The sequence below is a fragment of the Equus asinus genome, chromosome 15 (genome assembly GCF_041296235.1).
Source record: "Equus asinus isolate D_3611 breed Donkey chromosome 15, EquAss-T2T_v2, whole genome shotgun sequence".
Classification (NCBI taxonomy): domain Eukaryota; kingdom Metazoa; phylum Chordata; class Mammalia; order Perissodactyla; family Equidae; genus Equus; species Equus asinus.
In genome coordinates this window covers 36,292,678-36,313,064 of record NC_091804.1, presented here as the reverse complement: position 1 = coordinate 36,313,064, position 20,387 = coordinate 36,292,678, and the positions used below count along the sequence as shown (strand labels likewise).

Sequence of the window (20,387 nt, the reverse complement as noted above, 5' to 3'; positions counted from 1 at the left end):
AAAGCGGAATTTTCAGTGGCATAATCGCTGGGACCTCAGGGAGCCGCAGGAATGAGCCGCGAGGCAGGCGGTGGCAGTCGGGCTTTAAGCGAGATCTGGGGCGCTGATCCCGCTGTGATGGCAGCAGGCAGCAGACGCGGGGCACAGGGCCTGGAGCCGGGCCAGGACCTGGCTTGCTAAGCCCAGGGCTCAGGCCGCGTCTCGTCTGCTGTCGTCTCCAGAGCTGAGGTCGGGCCCTGATTTTTCTGCAGATTTTATGTAGTGGAACGTATCACCCAGGAAGGCTGTGACAGTGGCTGCTGACAGCCCCTTCGCAGGGACTGCCCTCAGCCAAAGGGGCTGTCTCACTCGAGGTCACACCCCCTGGAGGGGTGGGCAACTCACGTCCAGTGTCTGGTAGATGCACGGATCCAAAGGCTGGTCCGCTTGCCTCAACCGGGAGCATCCTAGCACCAGACTGCCCCATGGGACCAGCTGAGGCAGCATCGCAGTTCAACTTCTCCCTCTGCGCGGCCCTGCCTCCCTCATCTGTTCCATGGTGTTCCCTCCGCTCTCCCCAGTAAACCTCGCGCAGGCGCATCTCTGCCCCGAGCCAGTCTGCAGGGAGCCGGACCTAAGGGGGTCCATCGCCAGGAGGCTTGCGTTAAAGCAGCGACTGCCTGTCGTACTGGGACAGGACCACAGAGCCTTCCTTTCCAGATGGGGAGACTGAGGCCCAGAAAGGGAAGAAACTCATCCAAGAACACACAGCAGAGGCTGGGATGACAGACTCCCAGCCCACTAGTTCAACTCCTCTGCTTTACAGATGGGAAGACTGAGGCCCAGAGAGTTGGGGGGTACAATTCAGCATCTATTTCAAGGTGCAGGGGACAGTGGGGTCATGGAGGCAGTGTGCTAGTGTCACGGCTTTGCAGTCGGACCCCAGCCCTGTGGTCTTGAGCAAGCCACCTCTGCTTTCGTCAGTAAGTCGGGAGGGCGGTGTGAGGATTGCCTACAGTAATAGCGGTAAGAGCTTGCGCTGGTGTGTGTGCGAGGAGCCCTTCGCTCGCAGCTTGTGGAATCAGTGAAAACGTGTCACTCACAGTAGGTGCACAATGCTTGATCCCCGTGACACAGCTTCCTGACTGCCTTGTCCAGGGGCTCCCAGGTCAGCGTCAGAATCTGCTAGGAAGGTTCCCCAGACCTGGGACAGGCTCCGGGGCCAGACTTTCCAGTTCAAGTCCTGGCTTCCCACTTTGTGATTGTAACCAGGCAAGTTACTTCACCTCTCTGTGCCCGAGTTTCTTCATCTGTAAAGTAAGAAGAAGAATAAAACAGACTGTGGCACAGATTCAGCGAGGGAACTCATGTAAAGTGCTTAGCACGGTGTCAGTAAGCACAGCCTCTTATTTTTAGCCCATCAGATGTCCAAGTCCTGGCACATAGGAAGCACCCAATAAATGTTGCCTATTGGTATTATTCTCATTACTGAATCAGATGCTCTGCGGATCTGGGGATATGCGTTTTGAACAAAACCCATTTGTTATGCTACCAATATGATCCTGGTCCTCTGACGAGCCCTGAGAACCACAGTTTGACATTTCATTGTACAGAAGCCCAGAGAGGGTGCGGCCTGGCCCAAAGTCACCCAGCATGGTGGGATCAAAGCCAGGCTCCAACGTAGTCCACTTGCCTTCCAGCCTAGAGAGCTTTCTCTTGTACCGCAAAGGGACAGATTCCTTAATGTCATCTGCTCAGGTGGCAATAAAAATTAACTACCCTGAATATGTGCCTCATCCCTGCAGCTCCAAGACAGAGAAGGGACTAAGGGAGACTGAAATGAAATGTGTCACACGTACTCCCGGGGTATCCAAGTGGACTCTCTAATGACTCTTTGGAGGGTCCCCCACCCTATTAGGACCCCCACCAGCCTGCTGGTCTCCTCTGATGTGGCCTGGGTGAAACCCAATGCTCGGCAGAGGATGGGTGCTACATGAGACTGAGTGACAGGGCTGAGGGTGGGGCTTGGCCCTTGTCCAGCCCAGGTTGCCTTCCTCCCTCCCCACTCACCTGTGCATCCAACAGATGGCTTCGTGTCACTCCAGGCCACTCACTTCTCGCATCAGTCCAGACGGTAGCGTTTTACCATCCAGGTGAGGGCGAGAGGTAAGGCCGTCTTCCCCAGGTTGCCAGAGAAGCAGCCAGATAGGCAGCAGGAAAGGACTCTGCTAGTGATCCCCAAGCTCTGCCCCCAGGGGGCCTCGGCCGCAGATGAGCTCTCACAGACTCAGGTCTGGGGGAACCTCCCTCTGCCTGGAGCTGCGCATTCCAGGAACCAGGTGGGGGAGAGAGAGACCCAGAGGGGACATCCAGGCCCCTGGCAGGATGGAGGAGCTGGGGTCAGTTGTGTGTGATATGAGCAGATGTAGCAGACAGAACAATGGGAGACAGACAACCAAGGAGGCAGAACCAGGGGAGAAGATGGAAGAGAAGGAAGAGACTGACTAGAAGGAAGAGCAGGAGAAAAGGGGGAAGAAGAGGAAAATGGGGAGTGGATAGAAAGGCTATATAAATCATGGCGTGCTCGTGCAGTGGAGTACTATACAGCAGTGAAAAGGAACACACGTGAGAACAAAGGTGGATCTTAAAAATATCATGCTAACAAGATGCAAAAGAGTATGATTCCATATATAGCAAGCTCAAAAACAAGCAAAACTAAACTATGACTCTAGGCATGCATAATAAAGTGGTAAACTACAAAGAAAGGCAAGGAACTGGTTATCATAAAAGCCCAGATGGAGGGAAGCAGTGGGTCACGGTCAAGAAGGGACACGGCAGGAGGCTTCTGAAGTGGGGGCGATTTTCAGTGTTTTGATCAAAGAGTGGATACATGGGGTTCGTTTTATAATTATTTGTTAAACTCTGCAATTATGATTTGTGCACTTTCTGGTATGAATGTTGAATTTCACAATTTTAACTGAATACGCAAAGTCAAGAAGGAGGAGGAGGAAGAGGGCAGGAGAGAATGGAGGAGGCGGCTCGGGCGTGAGCGGGAGAAGGGCCTCCCGGGGCTCTGCTTGGCTGGTACCACAGCGGGGCCCTGCCCCCCATCCGGCCGCGTTTGTAAAATGGAATAAATATTGACACGGCCAGGATGGTATTCAATTTGTCCTGATCACTGGGCTGCGGTGAGTTCTGACAGGGCGCGGTGTAAAACAGCAGCTCGGGATGTAATTTCTACTGTCAACATGATGTACAGCGGGTTCTGCCTGCGGCACCAGCAGGCAGGCAGGGCGGGGGCAGGGCAGGAGACAGGTGCAGGCCTGGAGCACCTGGGGTGGAGGTTCTAGGCGGCCACCCCGGGGCAGGTGAGCAGTGGCAGCCAAGGGGTGTGTGTGTGTGTGTGTGTGTGTGTGTGTATGCACACACGTGTTCGTAACTTGAGTGGGAGGTCAGGCCTTGAGTAGGGACATGGTTCACATTTGGAGCCAAATACAGGCCTTTCTTTCCTTCCTGGAATCCACCAAGCACCTCTTTGCCCATCCTCATTCCCCTCCCCCTGCCACAGCCTGTTTGAATTCCAGATCCACCACTAACTAGCTGTGTGACCTTGGGCAAGTCCCTCAACCTCTCTGAACCACTTTCCCTTCTTCTGTAATAGAAATTTTAAAGAGAGTTGCTGTGAGAATTTAATCAGATCATTCATATAAAGTGCCCTGCATGGAATTAAGTGTTACGTATTATTAGCTAATTGGATGGCACCGCGCCTGGCACACAGTAAAAGCTCTATAAGTGTTATTTGTCATTATTCTCACTGACTCAGAATCAGCTCAAAATATGCAACCTGCCTCTCTTTCTTCCTCCCCTATTCCTTTGATCCGTCAAGGCTGTTCCGCAAAGGAACAAAGCTCGGGACCAGCCCCCTTGCGTCCCATTGCCCCAGCATTCTTATTGGAGTGAAATGAGATATGAAGGGGGATGATAACTTACCTTGTGGGGTTTTTGTGAGGAATAAGCAAGATGATGCAGACCAAGTGCTCAAGCAGTGCCTGGCTCTTAAGAGGTGACCCATAAAGGTCAGGTAAAACAGAAACAAAAACCAAGAGTCATTCTCAATGTCGCCCCCTCCCTCGTTCCCTATCTCTGATCCGTCGCCAAATGTGGTCCATTTTGCTTCCTGAATATTTCGAATCTGTCACCTTTTCTCCATCCCACCACGGCCTCCCTGGCCTGAGCCACCACCGCCATCTCTCTCCCAGACATTGCCACCGCCTCCTCCCTGGTCCCTGCTTCCGGTCCTGCACATCCAGTTTGTTCTTTAACGGCAAGCACAGTGATCTCCTTAAAAACACAAATCTGATCACATCTCCTCTGCTAAAACCCCTCCGAGGCCTTCCCATTGCTCTTGAGCTGAAAACTATGCTCCTCAAGTCCCTTCGTGGGCGGCTGCTCCCCCTCACTCGCCGCGCTCTGGCCCCTGGACTCTCAGCCTGTTGAAGGTGGTTTTGCACCTTCTGTTACCCGTGCCGGGGTATGTCTCTCATTCTTTAGGTTTCAGCTCACAAACCCCTTTCTCAGGGAACTGGCCCTCACCTGCCCACCCCTGATGAGGCTGTGTCCCCTGCTAAGCAGGGGGTCCCCTGTACTTTTTCTTTGTGGGACATGACCCCGTTGGTAATTACACATTTACTCGTGAGGCTATTGAATTAACGAGAACCTCCCCCTTGCACACACACGCGTGCACACACACATGGAACGGAAGGCCATGGAGGCACGGGCTCGGATGTGCTCACTGCTGCATCCTCAGCCTCCAGCACCATAGCCGGCAGATAGTAGGTGCTCAATAAATATTTGATGACCCGCTAAGTGGAACAAGCAGAAGGAAATGATGCCATAGAAGGGCAGTCTGGGGGAGCGGGTGTGGCAGTACCCAGGCAACCCCATCACATATCCTTCTGTCCACCCACCCATCCATCCATGCATTCTTCCACCCATTAACTCACCCATCCAGCCGTGCCCGCTCTGAGCCTGGTACGGAGGTAGGAGCTCAGGGCAGAGAGCAGTGATGGAGGCGCCCACAGTCAGCAGGCAGGGTGCTGAGACTGTGGCAAGGGCACACCTGTTCTGAGCCATGGCTCCGATGAGGGAGCTCATGTCTAGGGGAGGAGGCAGGGAGACTGCATGGAGGAGAGGGCCATTGGGCGGGGCCCTGAGAAGTGAATCAGGTTGGACATGGAGCAGTGTGAGAGAAGGGCATTCCTGGCAGAGGGAACAGCAGGAGGAAAGACCCGGAGGCACAAAAGTAGTAAACAGTGGGTGGTCCCATCTGCCCAGGGAGAGGGGGGACATGGAAAGATGCAGTAACAATCATGTAGAGTGGGCAGGTCTAGATCTCGCAGGGCCCCGAGCAGCCACGTGTGTTGTGGCTAACGGTATAGGCTTTGGAGCCAACGGCTCGGAGTTCAAATCCTGGCCCCACAACACACCAGTTGTGTGACCTCGAGCAAGTCACGTAACCTCCTTGCACCTCAGTTTCCTCTTCTGAAAACTAACAGCACATGACAGCGCCCACCTCAAAGGATTGTGCATAGGGACTTTGAGCATGAAAAGCCCTTTGTTACTCTGAATGGTAACTGAAGAAGGCCAGGCTTGACTCTGGACTTTGTCTTGAAGGGAAAGGGAGCCAGGGAGGGTTTTGAACAGAGGAAACTTCCAGGTTGAGCCGGGCTTCATGAAGGCACATCTGGCAGCATGCTCAGCATAGACGGGGGCAAGTCTGGGGCCCCTCAGACCAGCCTTTTCAGATGGGGCAACTGTGTACATGGGGTGCATATGGCCCCAGCTCTGCTCATCCCCCCTTCCCTGACCTCCCACCTTTGCCCTCCTGGGTGATGGGCCAGCCACCAAGCCCAGAAGCTTCGACACAGTCTGACCCCACACACAAACACACTCAGGATGTGAACATCCCCCCAGCCCGGCCATACACTGTTGAACTCACAGGACATACACATCACCCCAAGGCCCCAGGAACAGCCCATGGGCTCATCCAGCCACTCCCTCCAGCCATACTGAGTGCCTACTATGTGCAGGGAGTTGATCTAGGTGCTGGGATACAGTGCCCATGTGTACCGCGCCTGCACATGTCATTAGTGATACAAATTCAGGCACACACATGCACGGGCATATCAAGGCAGTAACTGGTCTGCTCTCTTATTTCTGGCCCACCGGGGCTTCCACCTGGGGGCAGGGGCAGCGAGAGGTGAGCAGAGACAAGGGGGCTCTACCCAGCACCCCACGGCCCCTCGCCAGCTCCTGCATTGCATCAGGATCCATTCTAGCCTGGAGGGAGAGCACTGAGCTGGCAGAAATAATTTTCCCCCAGGGATAAAATAGTAGCCAAGCACAGAGAGCTCTGGGCTCAGGATCCAGCAGGCACCATGCCCTTGGGACTCGGTGGGGGCAGACAGGAGCCAGACTATCAGGCACAGCTCCCACCGGCAGACCTGGGAGCCAGGTGGACACGGAGAGAGGACACGCACATGCCAAGCCAGTGGGCAGGGTGGAGGGAGTGAATGAATAAATGAATGAGCTGTCTCTTCCTGCATCACCCTCCCCCGCGCCAGCCTAGCCCTGGAGCAGGAGGCGATTACCTCGCCTCGCATGAGTCTTCCCTCTTATCGGAAAGAGGAGTGCTCATGGGCTGCATGGCAGTTATTATGTAAACGCACGAGTGAATAAATGAATGACTGGACAAATCGCTATGAACCCCTTTACCCACTCAGGATGCTTGGTACATGGTAGAGGTCTAGCAGTGTTTGTCACCTGACCAGAAATAGTAATAATAATAGTCATTATCATTACATTAGTGAACAGTTATTGCCAAACACCATGGATCCCTTCACACACATCGTCTCATTTATTCCTCGCACTGGTCCTAGGAGGGGAGCACTATTATCCCCATTTTCTGGATGAGAAAACTGAGGCTCAGAGGAAAGGAGCAGATGACCAAGGTCACACATACAGTAAAATGATGGAACTGGGACTCAAACCTTCGTCTCACTTTGGACTCCATGATCTTAGGTCCTCTGGATGTTAAATTCTGCCCCAGAGATAGGGACTAGGAAGATCCTCAGGAACTCCGGGGAGGGGCGGGCTGAGGAGCCCCGGTCTGTACCATGGAGGCTCCCCTGCTTTGTTCTGCCCGGAGGTCACGGTGCCCAGCCCCTCTTCTTGCTCTTGGCAGAGAGAGAGGCTGGGAAACAAATGTGGGGGGAGGGGGATAAGAAGCCCTTCCTCTGTCCCTAGAGAGACAGCCAGATGACAAAGGAGGGCCTGGAGCCACCGAGCTGGCAGTCAGACAGCCTTGGCAGCAGTGGTGCCCGGGCATTGAGAAATCAAGACAGGCCATGCTGGCCACCCAGCCCAGACTGTGAAAGGACACAGTGTGGGCAGTGGCGGCGATGGCCAGAGCATAGACGGGGCCTCAGCAGATCTGCAAGGCTGGCAGCTCCTCAATGAGAGGGAAAGACATATTGCCCAAGCAGCTCCCAGAATCTGTCTGAGGCCAGACTCTCCTGAGTCCCTCAGTGCTGTGCGTGGCTCTGCCAGGTGTGTGTGGGAAGGAAGGAGGAAGGATGGAAGAAGGAATAGGCATGGTCTCTGTCCTCCAGAAGCCTGCCATCACAGCTGACACCGAACCCCTGAGGAAGGCCCAGCCAGACACGTCAGAGGGAGTTCAGAAGAGAGAGAATGAGATTCCAGAGGATTTGGGGGCTAGAACGGCATCTTCAAGGCCCAGAGTGGGTAAAGCCAGTGGTTCAACAGCATCATCAAAGACACAGATTGTTCCATCTTTTCTTAGTAGGTCCCTTTGGCCTCTTGGAGTGGGTCCCCTCATTGTCCCACAATAGCTGCTCTAGCCCCAGACATCACCTCCTCACACATACAGGAAACGAAAAGTTTCTCCTCAAGACATCTCTTTTTAAAGAGTAAGAAAATTTCCAGAAGCTCTCCAGCAGTTATCCCTTTATATTTCATTGGCTAGAATCGCGTGACATGATATTTTCTAAACCAATCACTGGTGGGGAGAGGGGAATGGCTCTTATTGGTTTAGACTGATCACTGTTCACAGGGAGGGGCTGAGCACAAGGCCAAGCTGCCAGAGGGTGAATATTGAAACAATATTGAAACAAGAAAGAAGAATAGGGGAATGCACTGGCTGTTAGCAGCCCGCCAATTTTTTTTTTTTTTTTTTTTTTGAGGGAGATTAGCCCTGAGCTAACTACTGCCAATCCTCCTCTTTTTGCTGAGGAAGACTGGCCCTGAGCTAACATCCATGCCCATCTTCCTCTACTTTATACATGGGATGCCTACCACAGCATGGCTTGCCAAGCGGTGCCATGTCCGCACCTGGGACCTGAACTGGCAAACCCCAGGCCGCCGAGAAGCGGAACGTGCACACTTAACCACTGCGCCACAGGGCCGACCCAGCCAATCTTTTGTATTTCCCATCACTTTCTCTTACACACCATAAACTCCAGCCCGCCTGCAGGCAAAAGGAACCTTCAAAACTCCCTAGAGGGGCTGTCACCCTCCCACACATAAGTCTCTGCTGACTCTCCTCCCAGTGTCTCTTGCAGCCTCTCTAGTCAAGCTTGCACACACACCACTCCACCAAAAGGGCTTTGATCGCCACGGCCACTAATGGCCTGCGTGTTGCTGAGCCCAGGGGTCAGTTCAAAGTCCACATCTGACTTGCCCTATCAGGAGGATGACCATATAATTTATCATCCAAACCGGGAGTAAAAGGGGTGGGACACTTTTAATAGTGATGCCAGGATAACAGCTGTAAAGTGGAACTGTCACAGGCAAAGCTGGGCAGATGGTCGCCCACCACACAGAGCCCTCAGCACGGCTGAGGACCCCCTCCTCCTTACCGCACGGTCTTCTAGCGGCTTCCAGGATATCTCCTCTCTCCTCACCCATCGCCCTCCCCTTTCTCATCTCCTTTGCTGTTTCTTCCTCATCTCCCCCGTCTCCGTATGTTGAGGTGCTGGACCTCTTCTCCACCTGCACACACTCCTCGGTGACCTCATCCAGTCTCAGCTCTGAATGCCCCCCAAATTCCCGAATGTGTCTCTGCAGCCAGGACCTCACCCCGAGCTCCTGACTGGAGGGGCGGCTGCCTGCTCGACATCTCCGCTGGGTGACTAGTAGGCATCTGAAAGTAAAATGGCCGAGACTTGATTGTAACCTGTTCAAATGAGTCTCCGATCTTCTCCCTCAGTCTGCTCTGTCCACAGTTGTCTTCAGCTCGGTGAAAGGAAATCCCATCAGTCCCATTGCTCCAGCTGCAGGCGGGGTCATGCTCGGTTCCTCTCTTTTGCATCCCATTTCTGACCCATAACATATCCAGCTGTACAGCCTCACTTCTCAGCACCTCCCCTGTTCCCACGTGGTCCAAGCTCCCTTTACTTCTCGTCTGGATTATTGAAATTGCCCCCTACTTCCCTCCCAGCCCAGCTCCCCTCTACTTTGAACACAATAGCCAGCCAGAGTGACCTTATATCACATAATTCAGATCATATCATCCCTCTGCTCAACCTACGTAGGGGTCCTATCTCACTCACAGTAAAACCCAAAGGAGACCCTGCAGGCTGTGACGCTCACCTCCATATCTCTCTGACCTCATCTCTTGCTGCCCCCCTGCACTCACTCTGCTTCAGCAACACTGGGCTCCTTGTTATCCCTCCTGCACAGCAAACATGCACTGACCTCAGGGCCTTTGCACGTGCTGTTCTCTCAGCCTGGAATACTCTGCTCCCAGTCATGCACACAGCTCCCGCCTCCCCTCACTTTGGATCTCTGTTCAAATGTCATTTTAACTGTGAGGCCTTCCCTGACCACCTTGTATAAATCGTCATTTATAATAGATAATTAAGAGAAAGAGAGAGAGAGCAAACCCCCACCCCAGCACTTCCTGTGCCCCTTACCCTGCTTTGTTTTTCTCCTTAGCACTTACCATCATCTGACATATGTATTTGTTTACTGTCTGTCTTCCACTTGACTTCAAGGACAAGGACTCCACCTGTTTCTTTCACTGTGCCTAGAACAGCACAGAGTGGAAACTCACAAATTTCTGTGGCATGAATGAATGAGCACCAGACACACATACACACACTGATGTCCGTGATTGCAGACACGCCCACACGCACATAGGAACCACACGCATGTACGTGGACGGGAGGGCACATGGACTACAGGAGGTGAGGCTGAAGAGTCGACAGGGCAAAGACAACATTTACTGAGCCAGGGATTAAACATCGGTACAGTAAGTGGAGACCAGTGGCCCAGAGAAGGCCACCAACACGCCCAAGATCTCACGGTGAGCTGAATGCAGGTCCAGGGCTCCACAGCCGCCTCCCCTGAAGGATTCTGAATGCCAGGACAGGGTCCCACAGTTGACCGCCACTCAGGAAAAGCAGCTGGAGCAGGAAAGGGAGGAAGGGAGGAGGGGAAGCATCTGCAGCATCCCTGGCAGGGTTGTGCAGAGTGGTGAAGAGCTGGCAGGTGGCCAGGGAACCTGGTCAAACCACCCGAGGGAGGACCTGGTGGACTGGGGCGAGGAGGCCCCAGGGAAGGCGAGATGGGGGCTCAGGGCTCCACCCTTCAAATGATAGTGCGGGATACGCCCTGCACAAGGGTGCCCAGCCAAGGGGACAGGTGGGGGCTGAGAGTCAGCCACCGTTGTCCTGCCCAGTGTGCCCCCTGGCACCGGGCTGCATCCCCTCGGAAGGGTGTCTTCTCCCATTCGCTCAAAGGTGCCCTACACCCCGGTTCGAGGCCTCGCTCCATCACCAAGTATCCTGTGCAACTGTGGATAGCACTCGTGGCCGCTGCCCCTTTCTAAAGTGAGATTTGACCCCAGGCCTTTGGCCCAGGCAGTCCTTCCACAGAGAGCCACTTCTTGTCCCAACACCCCAAATGCCACAGGTCCAAATCCTTCCCGTGCTTTCACATCAAGTGCCACCTTCTCTGTGATGCTGTCCCTACCCTGCAACCCACTGTGCTTGGCCCTCTGAAGCTAAAAGACTCGCATCATGAAATTCCCTTATGGCCGTACACCATTTTGGTCTCCTGTGGTTTTTATTGTATAAGATTCCTCCAAGCGCTTCTCTGCACACTCGGAAATAAATATAACTTGCTTTCCCTCCTCCAGTCCTGCCCGATCTGGCCTGTACCTGCCTCTCCTGCCTCATCTTCAGCCACCCCCTTGCTCTGCACCAGCCACAGTGGTCTCCTTCTTGTTCCTTAGCTTCTTCCAGCCTCTGGACCTTTGCACGTGCTGTTCTTTCTGCGTGGAAAACCATTTTGTGCCGGGTTCCTTCTCATTCTTCCAGATCACCCAAATGTCACCTCCTCTGAGAGGCCCTCCCTGATACTCTATCTATAGTAACAATCACCCCAGCCCTTCCATCATTCTCTTCCTCTCTCTTTCCTCCTTTATCTTCCTTCTTAACACTTAGGACTCCCTGAAATTATATTGTAGATTTCATTCCTTTATCACTAGAAGGTCAGCTGCTTGAGGGCTAAGAATTACTTTGTTTATTGCTTCGTCCCCAGTGCCCAGCACATGTGCTGACATCAGGAAATGTCATATTTGGAAATGTAAATATTTGTGGAAAGTGTAAATGAATAACCAGAAGAAATGCATTTCTCTCCCGATATATATAGCTGATTGCATCTTCCTGTCTTACACGGAGAAATGATTTTAAAAGTTTGTTGAATAACTGAATGAAATGCATTTGTCTCCCCACTGGTAGTAGGTACTAATGAATGAATAAATGAATGATTGAATTTTAGTGTGCCCACCTCTTGTAAAACGTGTTATAAAGAAAGGAAACGAGGGAGAGAGGGCAACAATGGGGTGCCTGCACACGTTGGGGAATCGCCCCTTGCTCCCCCCTCCGGCACTCCCCACAGCCCTCCCAGAGGTGGCCCCAGCCTCCCCCAAACCCTTCCTCCCACCGGCCCCTCCCCTCTGAGTCCCTGCAGGGCTGTGATGGCCCTGGAACTGCCTGATGGAGTCAGGGGAACAGTTCCCTCTGTGTGCAGGGAAGTCATAAGCTCCAGGAAATGAAGGCTTCGCAGCCGCGCCTCCTCCTCGCCCATAACTCCAGCCTCATTACGACCAGCCCAGGCCATAACGTGGGGAATCAAAGCCGGATCCCCAGAGGCGGCGGCACAGCTCTGGGCTTGCGGAGCGGGGCCACCAGGGTGGGGGAGGGTCTGCCCACAGCTCTTGGCTCTGCCTTCATGCCCAGGCTCCACAGAGTGGGCAAGGAGGGTGGGACAGGGTGGCTGGGGATGCTCAGAGCAGAGTCTCAGGTCCTCCTGACCTCCATCCGTTCAGGGTGGGGCCAGAGGGAGAGAGGTCACAGCACGGTCAGGACTCCACTCCTCCATTCTTCCCTGGGACTCTTGTTTTCTCCTTCTCATTGCCTGGAAATGCAGTTTTAACCCCCTCACCGTCACCCCCACCTTCCAACAGATGACTCTCTACCCCAAAACCCCTTCCATAATGGAATTCCGGAGCCCACACTGGGGAACAGCACCAGAGAGTCAAGCATCTGCAAAATGGGTATAAGACACCGATTTTCACAGTTGTTACTCATGTGAGTTAGTGAGTTAGAGGCGTGAGAACTGCCTACTGTGGTGCCGGGTCACAGGAAATGATCTGTATTTCTTCTGCCCCAAAGATTCCAGCCACTTCCTTCCTCCGAAGGAGGACCTGCCTGGGGCCAGGCCAGTCCCTCCCAGGTCCTCTGCCCAGCCACGCACCTTGCACCTCCTGTTTTCAACCTAACTCCCCAACCTAGCCAGACCACCCCAGCCAGCCCACACACTCCTCTGTTGGGATGCCCAGGCCTTGCTTCCCACCCGCTCAGATGCCCCCTCCTCCAAGACATAGCCCTGAGTCCCTCCTGCCCACCTCCCCGTTCCAGACCCCTGCGCCCACTCCCTTCCCTGAGCCCCTCGGGCCTCAGGTTGCACCCCTTTGATAGCCCCGATCACAAGCCGCCTGGCATGTAGGTTGTTAGTGGGGCCGTTGGCTCCCACTCCGCTAAACTGTGCCCTCGTGTATGTTTGTCCTCGCATGCAGCCCCAAGCTGGCCCCGAGTGGAAGCTCAGCAGGATTGAGCTGTTGGACTCAGCTGCCCTGGGCTTGGGGAAAGGAGTGGGGATGGAGCCCCTCACCTCCACTCACTCCTCTCAGGGCCCGAAATCCCTCCATCAAAGCAGCATTGCTGTCCCCCGTAAACACCCACATCAGGCCATTATTCATCATTATGGCTTGAGTAGGAGTGCGCCCCTCAGACCCTTTCTTGCTGAAAGCAGGATCTGGTGGAGGGAGGGAAGGAGAGATGGATGGATCTGAGGAGGGCTGTGCTGGTCCAGGATGGGGGAGGAGATGGATGTGTCTCTCCAGACTCTGCGAAAGGAAGGTTTTCTGAGGGAATGTGGAGACATCAAAGGCAAGCTCAGAGGGGTTGTGACCCTGCCCAAAGTCACACAGGGCGCCTCCAAGCAGGGCCTTCTGGGACTCGGGTGCCCCACCGCTGAAAAGCAGTATAGGGGGACTAGCAGGAGGTCAGAGGCCTCCCCTGAGCTCCTGTTTTGGATGGAATGACCTCTCTGTGCTGCTGTGGGAGGGCAGGAGTGGTAGGGAGAAGGCTAGGTGCTGCAGTCTGTGTGTCCAGGAGGCCTGGGTCCTGAGGGCTCTTGAAGACCTGGTCTGGAAGGGCCTGCTGCTCCCTCTCTGAGGGGGGGGCGGGGGAGGTGGGGAGCGGGGGCGTAGATTTCTATGGGCGGGGCTGACCTGGAGAGATTGTCAGCCAGGGTCAGAGGACGAAGCTCATAAGGTCCTGCTCCTGTGGGCTTGGGAGCTGGTGGAGGACCACTGAGAAGGAGCTGGGTGAGGGGGCTGTGAGAAGAGGGATGGGTGCTGAGAGAGGAGAGGTGTAGGGTGGGAGTTCACAGGAAGGGTCCAGGGCTGGGGGCCTGGGGGAGCCGGCAGGACTAACAGACTTTGGGCCCAAGAGGGCAGGGACCACGGTGGGTCACTGTCATGTCATGTTTGTTCCACGCTGCACGGTGCCAGGCACACAATAAGTGTTTAATTAGTACTTAAGGGACAAAAGATAGACTCGCCCTGCCCTTCCCCCATACAGAGCCTCCTCTGATGTTTTCTTGTTTCTCTCGCAGGCTCCTGGTGAGGACGGCCCCTGGTCATCCACGGATCAGCCAGGCCTCCACCAGCACCCCTCTGCGCAGGGACCATGGCGCACACCAGACTTGGGAGCTGCGGAGGTGCTGCCTGGTGATCGGGTCGCGGCGGCGCAAGGGGGGCGCGGGCGGGGACCCCGGGGGCCGTCCATGCCCCGGGAGCGGCCGCGCCCCCTCCCGCTCCAGCCGGGCGCCCCCTCGGCGGGCCGGCGTGCAGGGCCTCGGGCCTGTCCGGGTGCCCCGTCGGGGGCGGCGCCCCGGCGGCCGCGCTGAGACCATCATGTGACGCGGCGCCGCTCCATCGTGCCACCGAGCCGCGACGCCCTGGTGCCTCCCGTCCATGCTCCTGGGCCCCGGCACCGCGCAGGCCAAGCATGAGGCCGAGGCCCGACGGGCGGGGGCTCCGGGCGGGGGCCGCGCTGTCGCCCGCGCTGCTGCTGCTGCTGCTGCTGCTGCTGCCGCCGCCGCCGCCTCCGCTGGGCCGCCTGTGGGCGGCGGGCACCCCCGCGCCGCCGGCGTCCGGGGCTCGGCAGGACGGCGCGCCGGGCATGGGCCGCGTGAAGCGCGGCTGGGTGTGGAACCAGTTCTTCGTGGTGGAGGAGTACACGGGCACCGAGCCCCTGTACGTGGGCAAGGTAAAGTGGGACCCCACACCGCTGTGTCACGCCCGGGACCCCGGAGACACCCACTGGTAGACTCAAGGGACCCCACTTCTCCCTCAGCCCTAAATCCCCGGTGCCTCCTCCCAGCGGCCCCTGGCCAGGGCCAGACAACAGGATTAGGATGGTGCACTGCACTCGGGCATCCCCACACCCTTCTCCAGTCCTCCTCCTTCTGCATCTCAGAGCAGCCAGTGCTAACAGGTAAACCCAATCCATCTGGTAGCTAGGTGCATCTGGAATGTAGAAACGAGTTTGCAAATCCTATCGTGTCACACACATGCTCTCCCCACTCTGCTTAGAATTCTTCTGTGGCTGCCCGGCACTTGGGGTCAAGCCCAGATTCCACCCCATTGCCTGCTAAGATCTGACCTCTCCAGCCTCATCTCCTGCCACCTTCTCTCTGACTTTCGGCCACACCACCCTTTGGATGCCTTTCTGATGGTCTCTGCAGTGCCCCTCGCTCTCCTGCCACGGGCCCTGTGCCCAGGTGCTTGCCTCCCCCTGAACTGCTCCGTCCTGCTGCTTCTACTGATGACTTTGTAGTCACACTCGGGTATCTGCTCAAATGCTGCTTCCTCAGAGAAGCCATCCCTGACCACGCCAGGCTAGGACAGATCCCCCTGTTATGTGCCCTCTGAGGTCCCAGTATCTTCCCTTCATATCACTTAATTATGCATGTGTTTGTTTGGCTTTGCAATTCATGTATGTCTTTCCTATTAGACTGTGTTTGTTTTGCTCCCCATTAAATCCCCAGTGCCTAGCACAAACATTGCTCACAAACTGCTCATTAAGTGAGCAAATGCATGAAAGACACTTTCTCAAACTGTCTGAGTAAATGCTGGATAATGTGGCTCTAGGAGTAGAAGGAGCTGAGAAGGACTTTCATTCATCCCTTTGATCCCTGAGCCCCTCGTGGGTGTGATACTGGAGAGGCAGAGGCAAATAAGATCCAGCCTCTGCCATTTGGGGGCTCCCCAGAGTGGCAGAGACACCCTGGTGCATAAAAAGCTTCATGGGTCAGCACCTGGCACTGCGTACGCATTCAGTAAGTTGCCTCATGGAGGAGAATGCACCTGAGCTGGGTTTTGATGTACAAATAGGAGTTCACCAGGCTGATGGGGAAGAGAGCATAGCCCATGCAAAGACTTGGAGGCCTGGGGGAGCCTGGCTTATTCAGAGACTTGGTGGCAGTTGAGGTGTTGAGGTGGCGGGGGTTCGTGAGGCGTGACAAGCAGGGCGGTGCCAGGGGCAGTCTCTGGCTTCTGCTCAGGCCAGGCAGCTTTCCAGGAAGCTTTGGTGGGCAGACATGGGGGGAGACCAGCTCTGGAGCTCCCTATGTGCTGGAATGAGTCTGAGAATTGGGAGGCTGAGCAAGTGGTTCAGCTCAGAGGCTCAGGGATCAGGACCCTCCACCTGGGAGGGAAGGAAAGTGTTGATGCAAACTTTTGGGTTTCCCTTGCAGAAAACCCAGATTTTCTCTGGTCCAGACAGAGTCGTCCCTGGTCCTTGGCTACTTTCCCCTCCGCACATGTGGCTGAAGTTAATCCCTGCAACTGAGAAAAGGCTTTGACAGATAGAGCTCAGAGAGGTTCATGTCCTTGCTCAAGGTCACCCAGCAAACTAGTGGCAGAGCCTAGAACTCCTGACTCCCAGCCAGGGCAGTGAGATGGTGGGGTTGGTAGAATGGGGTGAGGGGATGGGGAAGAAGGATCTAGTGCTGACTAGGCTATGGTGATGTGGCTAAGAATGCAGGCTTTGAAGCCAGACACACCTGAGTTTGAGACCCGGTTCTGCCAATCCATGAATGATGTTACCTTAAACAAGTTACTTCATTTCTCTGGGCCTCAGTCTCTTCATCTGTGAAAGTGGGGCTGAGAGCCTACTTTCTAGGCTTGTTGAAAGGAGTGAAAAAGAAAACTGAGCCCAGAAAGTGTTCAGCCTGCAGCCTAGTTGTTTGTTTATTGTTATTTTCTCATTATTCCCATATAAACTCCCATAGAAATCATTGTTGCCTTTCCAGGCAAGGAAACAGGTTCAGAGAGGGCAGAGGCGTAGAGTGGCAAGTGGCTTGGCCGGGATTTGAACCTGTGTGTGTTGGAGGCCAATCCCAGCCTGATTCTCCAAACCTCTCTGAGCCCTCCAGGCCTGGGAGAAGGACTTCGGTCCAGGAAAACCCCAGAGAGACAGGGAAGGACTCTGGCACGTCTGCCTAAGTGTCAGCTGTGGCGGTCTCAGGCCCCTCAGCCCTGTGGTGTGCCCAGCAGCTGGGGCTCTGAGAAGGCCTCCCCAGCCACCCACATCCTGAGAAGATGAGAGAAACCAGCCGCTGGTTCACCACTTTCATCTACATGCACTTAGCCGTTATCATCTCAGCAGCGCGAGCCGAGCAAAGCCCACCGCATCTCCGTGAACCATAGTCTGTCGGCAATGGGAGGGCCCTAGGAAGTCTCTTCATTATCAGACAGGGAAACCAAGGCCAGAGGCAGAGAACGTCATCCCAAGACCACACAGCAAAACGGTGACAGAACCAACCCAGGAGAGCAGATCTCCTGACCCGAGCTTTGGGCCCAGTGCGATTTAACTGTCCTGTGTTAAGAATCTGCTGTGAGCCAAGCATTGTGCCGGGCCAGGGGTCTTTCTTCTTCTCACGGCCACCTCTCACATCATCCCCACTGCTGTCCTGACTCTCTTGACCTCCCTCTCCACTCTCTTCACCCAGAGCCCCTCCTCTCTTACTGTCAAGGCCGCTCCCAGCAAGGCACTCCAAGCAGCAAGGAAAGAGGAGTTTCCATCATTTTGCAAGCATTTGCCCAAAGCAGTTTCTTACGAAAGGTGGCCCAGTGTGTGGTTCAGGGGGGCCAACTGGAGCCAGACTGCCAAGGCTCATATCCCAGCTCTGCTACTCGTTATCTCTGACCTTGAGCACATTATTTAACCTCTCTGTGCCTCAGTTTCCTTTTCTGTTGAGTGAGGCTGTTACTAGCACCTCCTCAAAGGGTTGTGGTGAGGATTCAGTGAGTTAGCGCATGTCAAGAGCCCAGAGGAGCGCCTGGCTCCTGGATGTGCTTGGTAAGTATCAGCTTTTATTATCCTGGGTCCCACCTGACAGCTCCACCACCTTGAACATACTGTATACACGGTCGCTACAAACCCCTTGCCCCGAATCCTGAAAGCATTCTTCGCCACGTGATGTCCTAGTTTCTCACCACAAAGTCAGGGGAGACGGTTGCTAGCCCACCCCTTACTCCAGGAATATGAGCTTGGGCTTTTAAAAACCACTTATTCCCTTTGCAGCCGAGTCCCACGTTTGTACAAGTGGTTGTGTGTGCACACGCATGCTTACACATGCACACACTCAGACCACGCTCTCTCGCTCTTCAGGGAGAAAGGACTTCTCCACAGTTTCAGTTAATTCACTGCTTCCCGGTCCCCCGCCCCAGGGAGCTGCTCGGAGCATCCGTCCTTGTCGAATTCCAAAGGTAGCTTAGCAACAGCACCATCCGCGGAGTTAACCCCGGGCGCCCAACGGTAACCTATTTTGCAACCGCCTGCATCACTCAGCACCAGGTTCCTGTCGGCACCCGCAGGAACCACCGGGCCCCGTGATTGTCGCGAGGCCCCGCACCAACAGCTCCCTCCCAGGCCTGCTTCCCCTGCAGCCCCGGCTCACCTCTTCCCCTCGCCTTCTCATGACACCCACCCTCAAAGCAACCTCCCAGTATTTCCATACAATCTGGCTACGTTGACTAATCCCTTTTCCGAACTGTAATTTCCCCCGAGGCTTCTGTCAGCTGGATGTGGATTTTGTAGGATTTTTAATTTTTTTAAAAAAAGATAGAATTATGGGGTCAGCACTTATGACCAACTCCTGTGGGCGCCGAGATCTATTTTAGATATACGGCAGGATTAAATTGGGGAGGAGAGCAGATTTAATTAAGTTGCTAATACTTAAAGAAAATTGATGAACTCCAGTTTACAAGTAGCGCAGGCCTGAACCGACCCCTCATGCTGGGGGAGCCTCTTTATTTGATTTGCTTTCCGTTTAAATCCTGGGCTCGTTTTATTTGCGTAGCCGCACTGTCCGTTTAATTGTCTTTAATAAGGAAAACGTACCTCTGTTCGCATTTAATTTTGATTTAATTAGGAGGAAGTAATTAATGGCCTCATAAATCCCATTTTTCAGCCCCCTGGGATGAGAAGCCATCACTCTTATGTTTTTCACGTTGTTTGTGATCCAGGGCTGGGGCATAAGGAGGAGGAATCTCCTCCGGGGCTGTCCACATTTGATGCAGTGGGAAGAACCCAGGATGTGGGTTTAGACAGGCTTCAGGTCTGTTTCCTATTAGCTGTGTGACTTTAGGCGGGATATGGGCCCTGTCTGAGCCTCAGTTTGCCAAACTGTACAATGGGGAGAGAATAATCTCTGATTCACAAGATCATTATGAGACAGCACTGAGGGTCTAGAAGTGTGCCCAGGGCCTCTCCTCCTAGTCTCGTTCACGTGGACCTGAGATTGAACAGACCCCAGAAGACAGTTGGGGAATCCCAATGACAGGTGTGTATTTCATCATTTGTTTATTCAGTATGTTTGGTGCTGTGCTCTGTGCTGGGTGCTGGGGAGATGGAACCGAAGCCATATGCTTGACCCGCAAGGAGCTCAAAACCTCACACTCTCGTGTGCACACACACACACACACACACATTCACACATTCACATTCAACTCTGTCACTCCTCCTGTACTTTCTCTGCAGGCGCTATCAGGGCACCTAGAGTGTGCCAGGCATGGGGAGTCCAGACAGAGAGGAATCAAAGTTAGTCCGTGCCCCTGAGGCCCGTGACGGCTGCGGGGACAATGTTTGATACCGCGGTGTCACAGGGGAGGGTGGAGCAGAGAGGGTGTGCTTGGGGCAGGGGTGCAGAGCAGGGTAGGGACTCTTCAACCAAATGGGAGGGCGTCTGAGAGGGCTGCCTGATGGAGGAAACAGCTACGTGTAAAAGACAAGGAAGGACAGGAGGATGGCCCCTGGTCTCCAGTGCGTCAGGATTAGAGCCTGTGGTTCTTGTATCAGGAGATGCGGGATGTGCTGGGTGGCCTGCAATCCCACTGGAGACCAGGGCCGGAAAAGGAGAGGGGACTGAGCTGCACTGAGTACCTACTGTGTGCCAGGAGCGTCCACATATTATCTCCCGAATCTTTGAAACTGTAGCGAAGCACTATCAGTCTGATTTACAGATGAGAAAACTGAGGCTCAGAGAAGGGCAGCCTCCTACCCAGGGCTATGCAACAGGTCAGTGACAGAGCTGAAGCTGGCGCCCGGCTGTTCCTGAATCTAAACCCCGCCATCTCTCCTAATTTGTGATTTGAAGTCCTTTTCTGAATAATGAAATAAAGGCTCAGATTGAAGAATAGAGGCCACCAATGGCTGTGGCCTGTAAGTTCAGGGCAGAAGACTGGTGTC

General features: G+C 54.5%; 1 protein-coding gene across 2 annotated transcripts in view; it reads left to right on the top strand.

The window, feature by feature from the left end:
* The window catches only part of CDH22 (cadherin 22), a 123,830-nt gene that overhangs the window by 37,857 nt on the left and 65,586 nt on the right, over positions 1 to 20,387 (top strand). For both annotated transcript variants that reach the window (XM_044748537.2, XM_070486009.1), the window contains exon 2: positions 14,245 to 14,900. In XM_044748537.2, coding sequence (XP_044604472.1) covers positions 14,640 to 14,900 — 261 coding nt within the window. In that variant the 5' untranslated portion in view covers positions 14,245 to 14,639. The remainder of the gene's footprint in view (positions 1 to 14,244; positions 14,901 to 20,387) is intronic.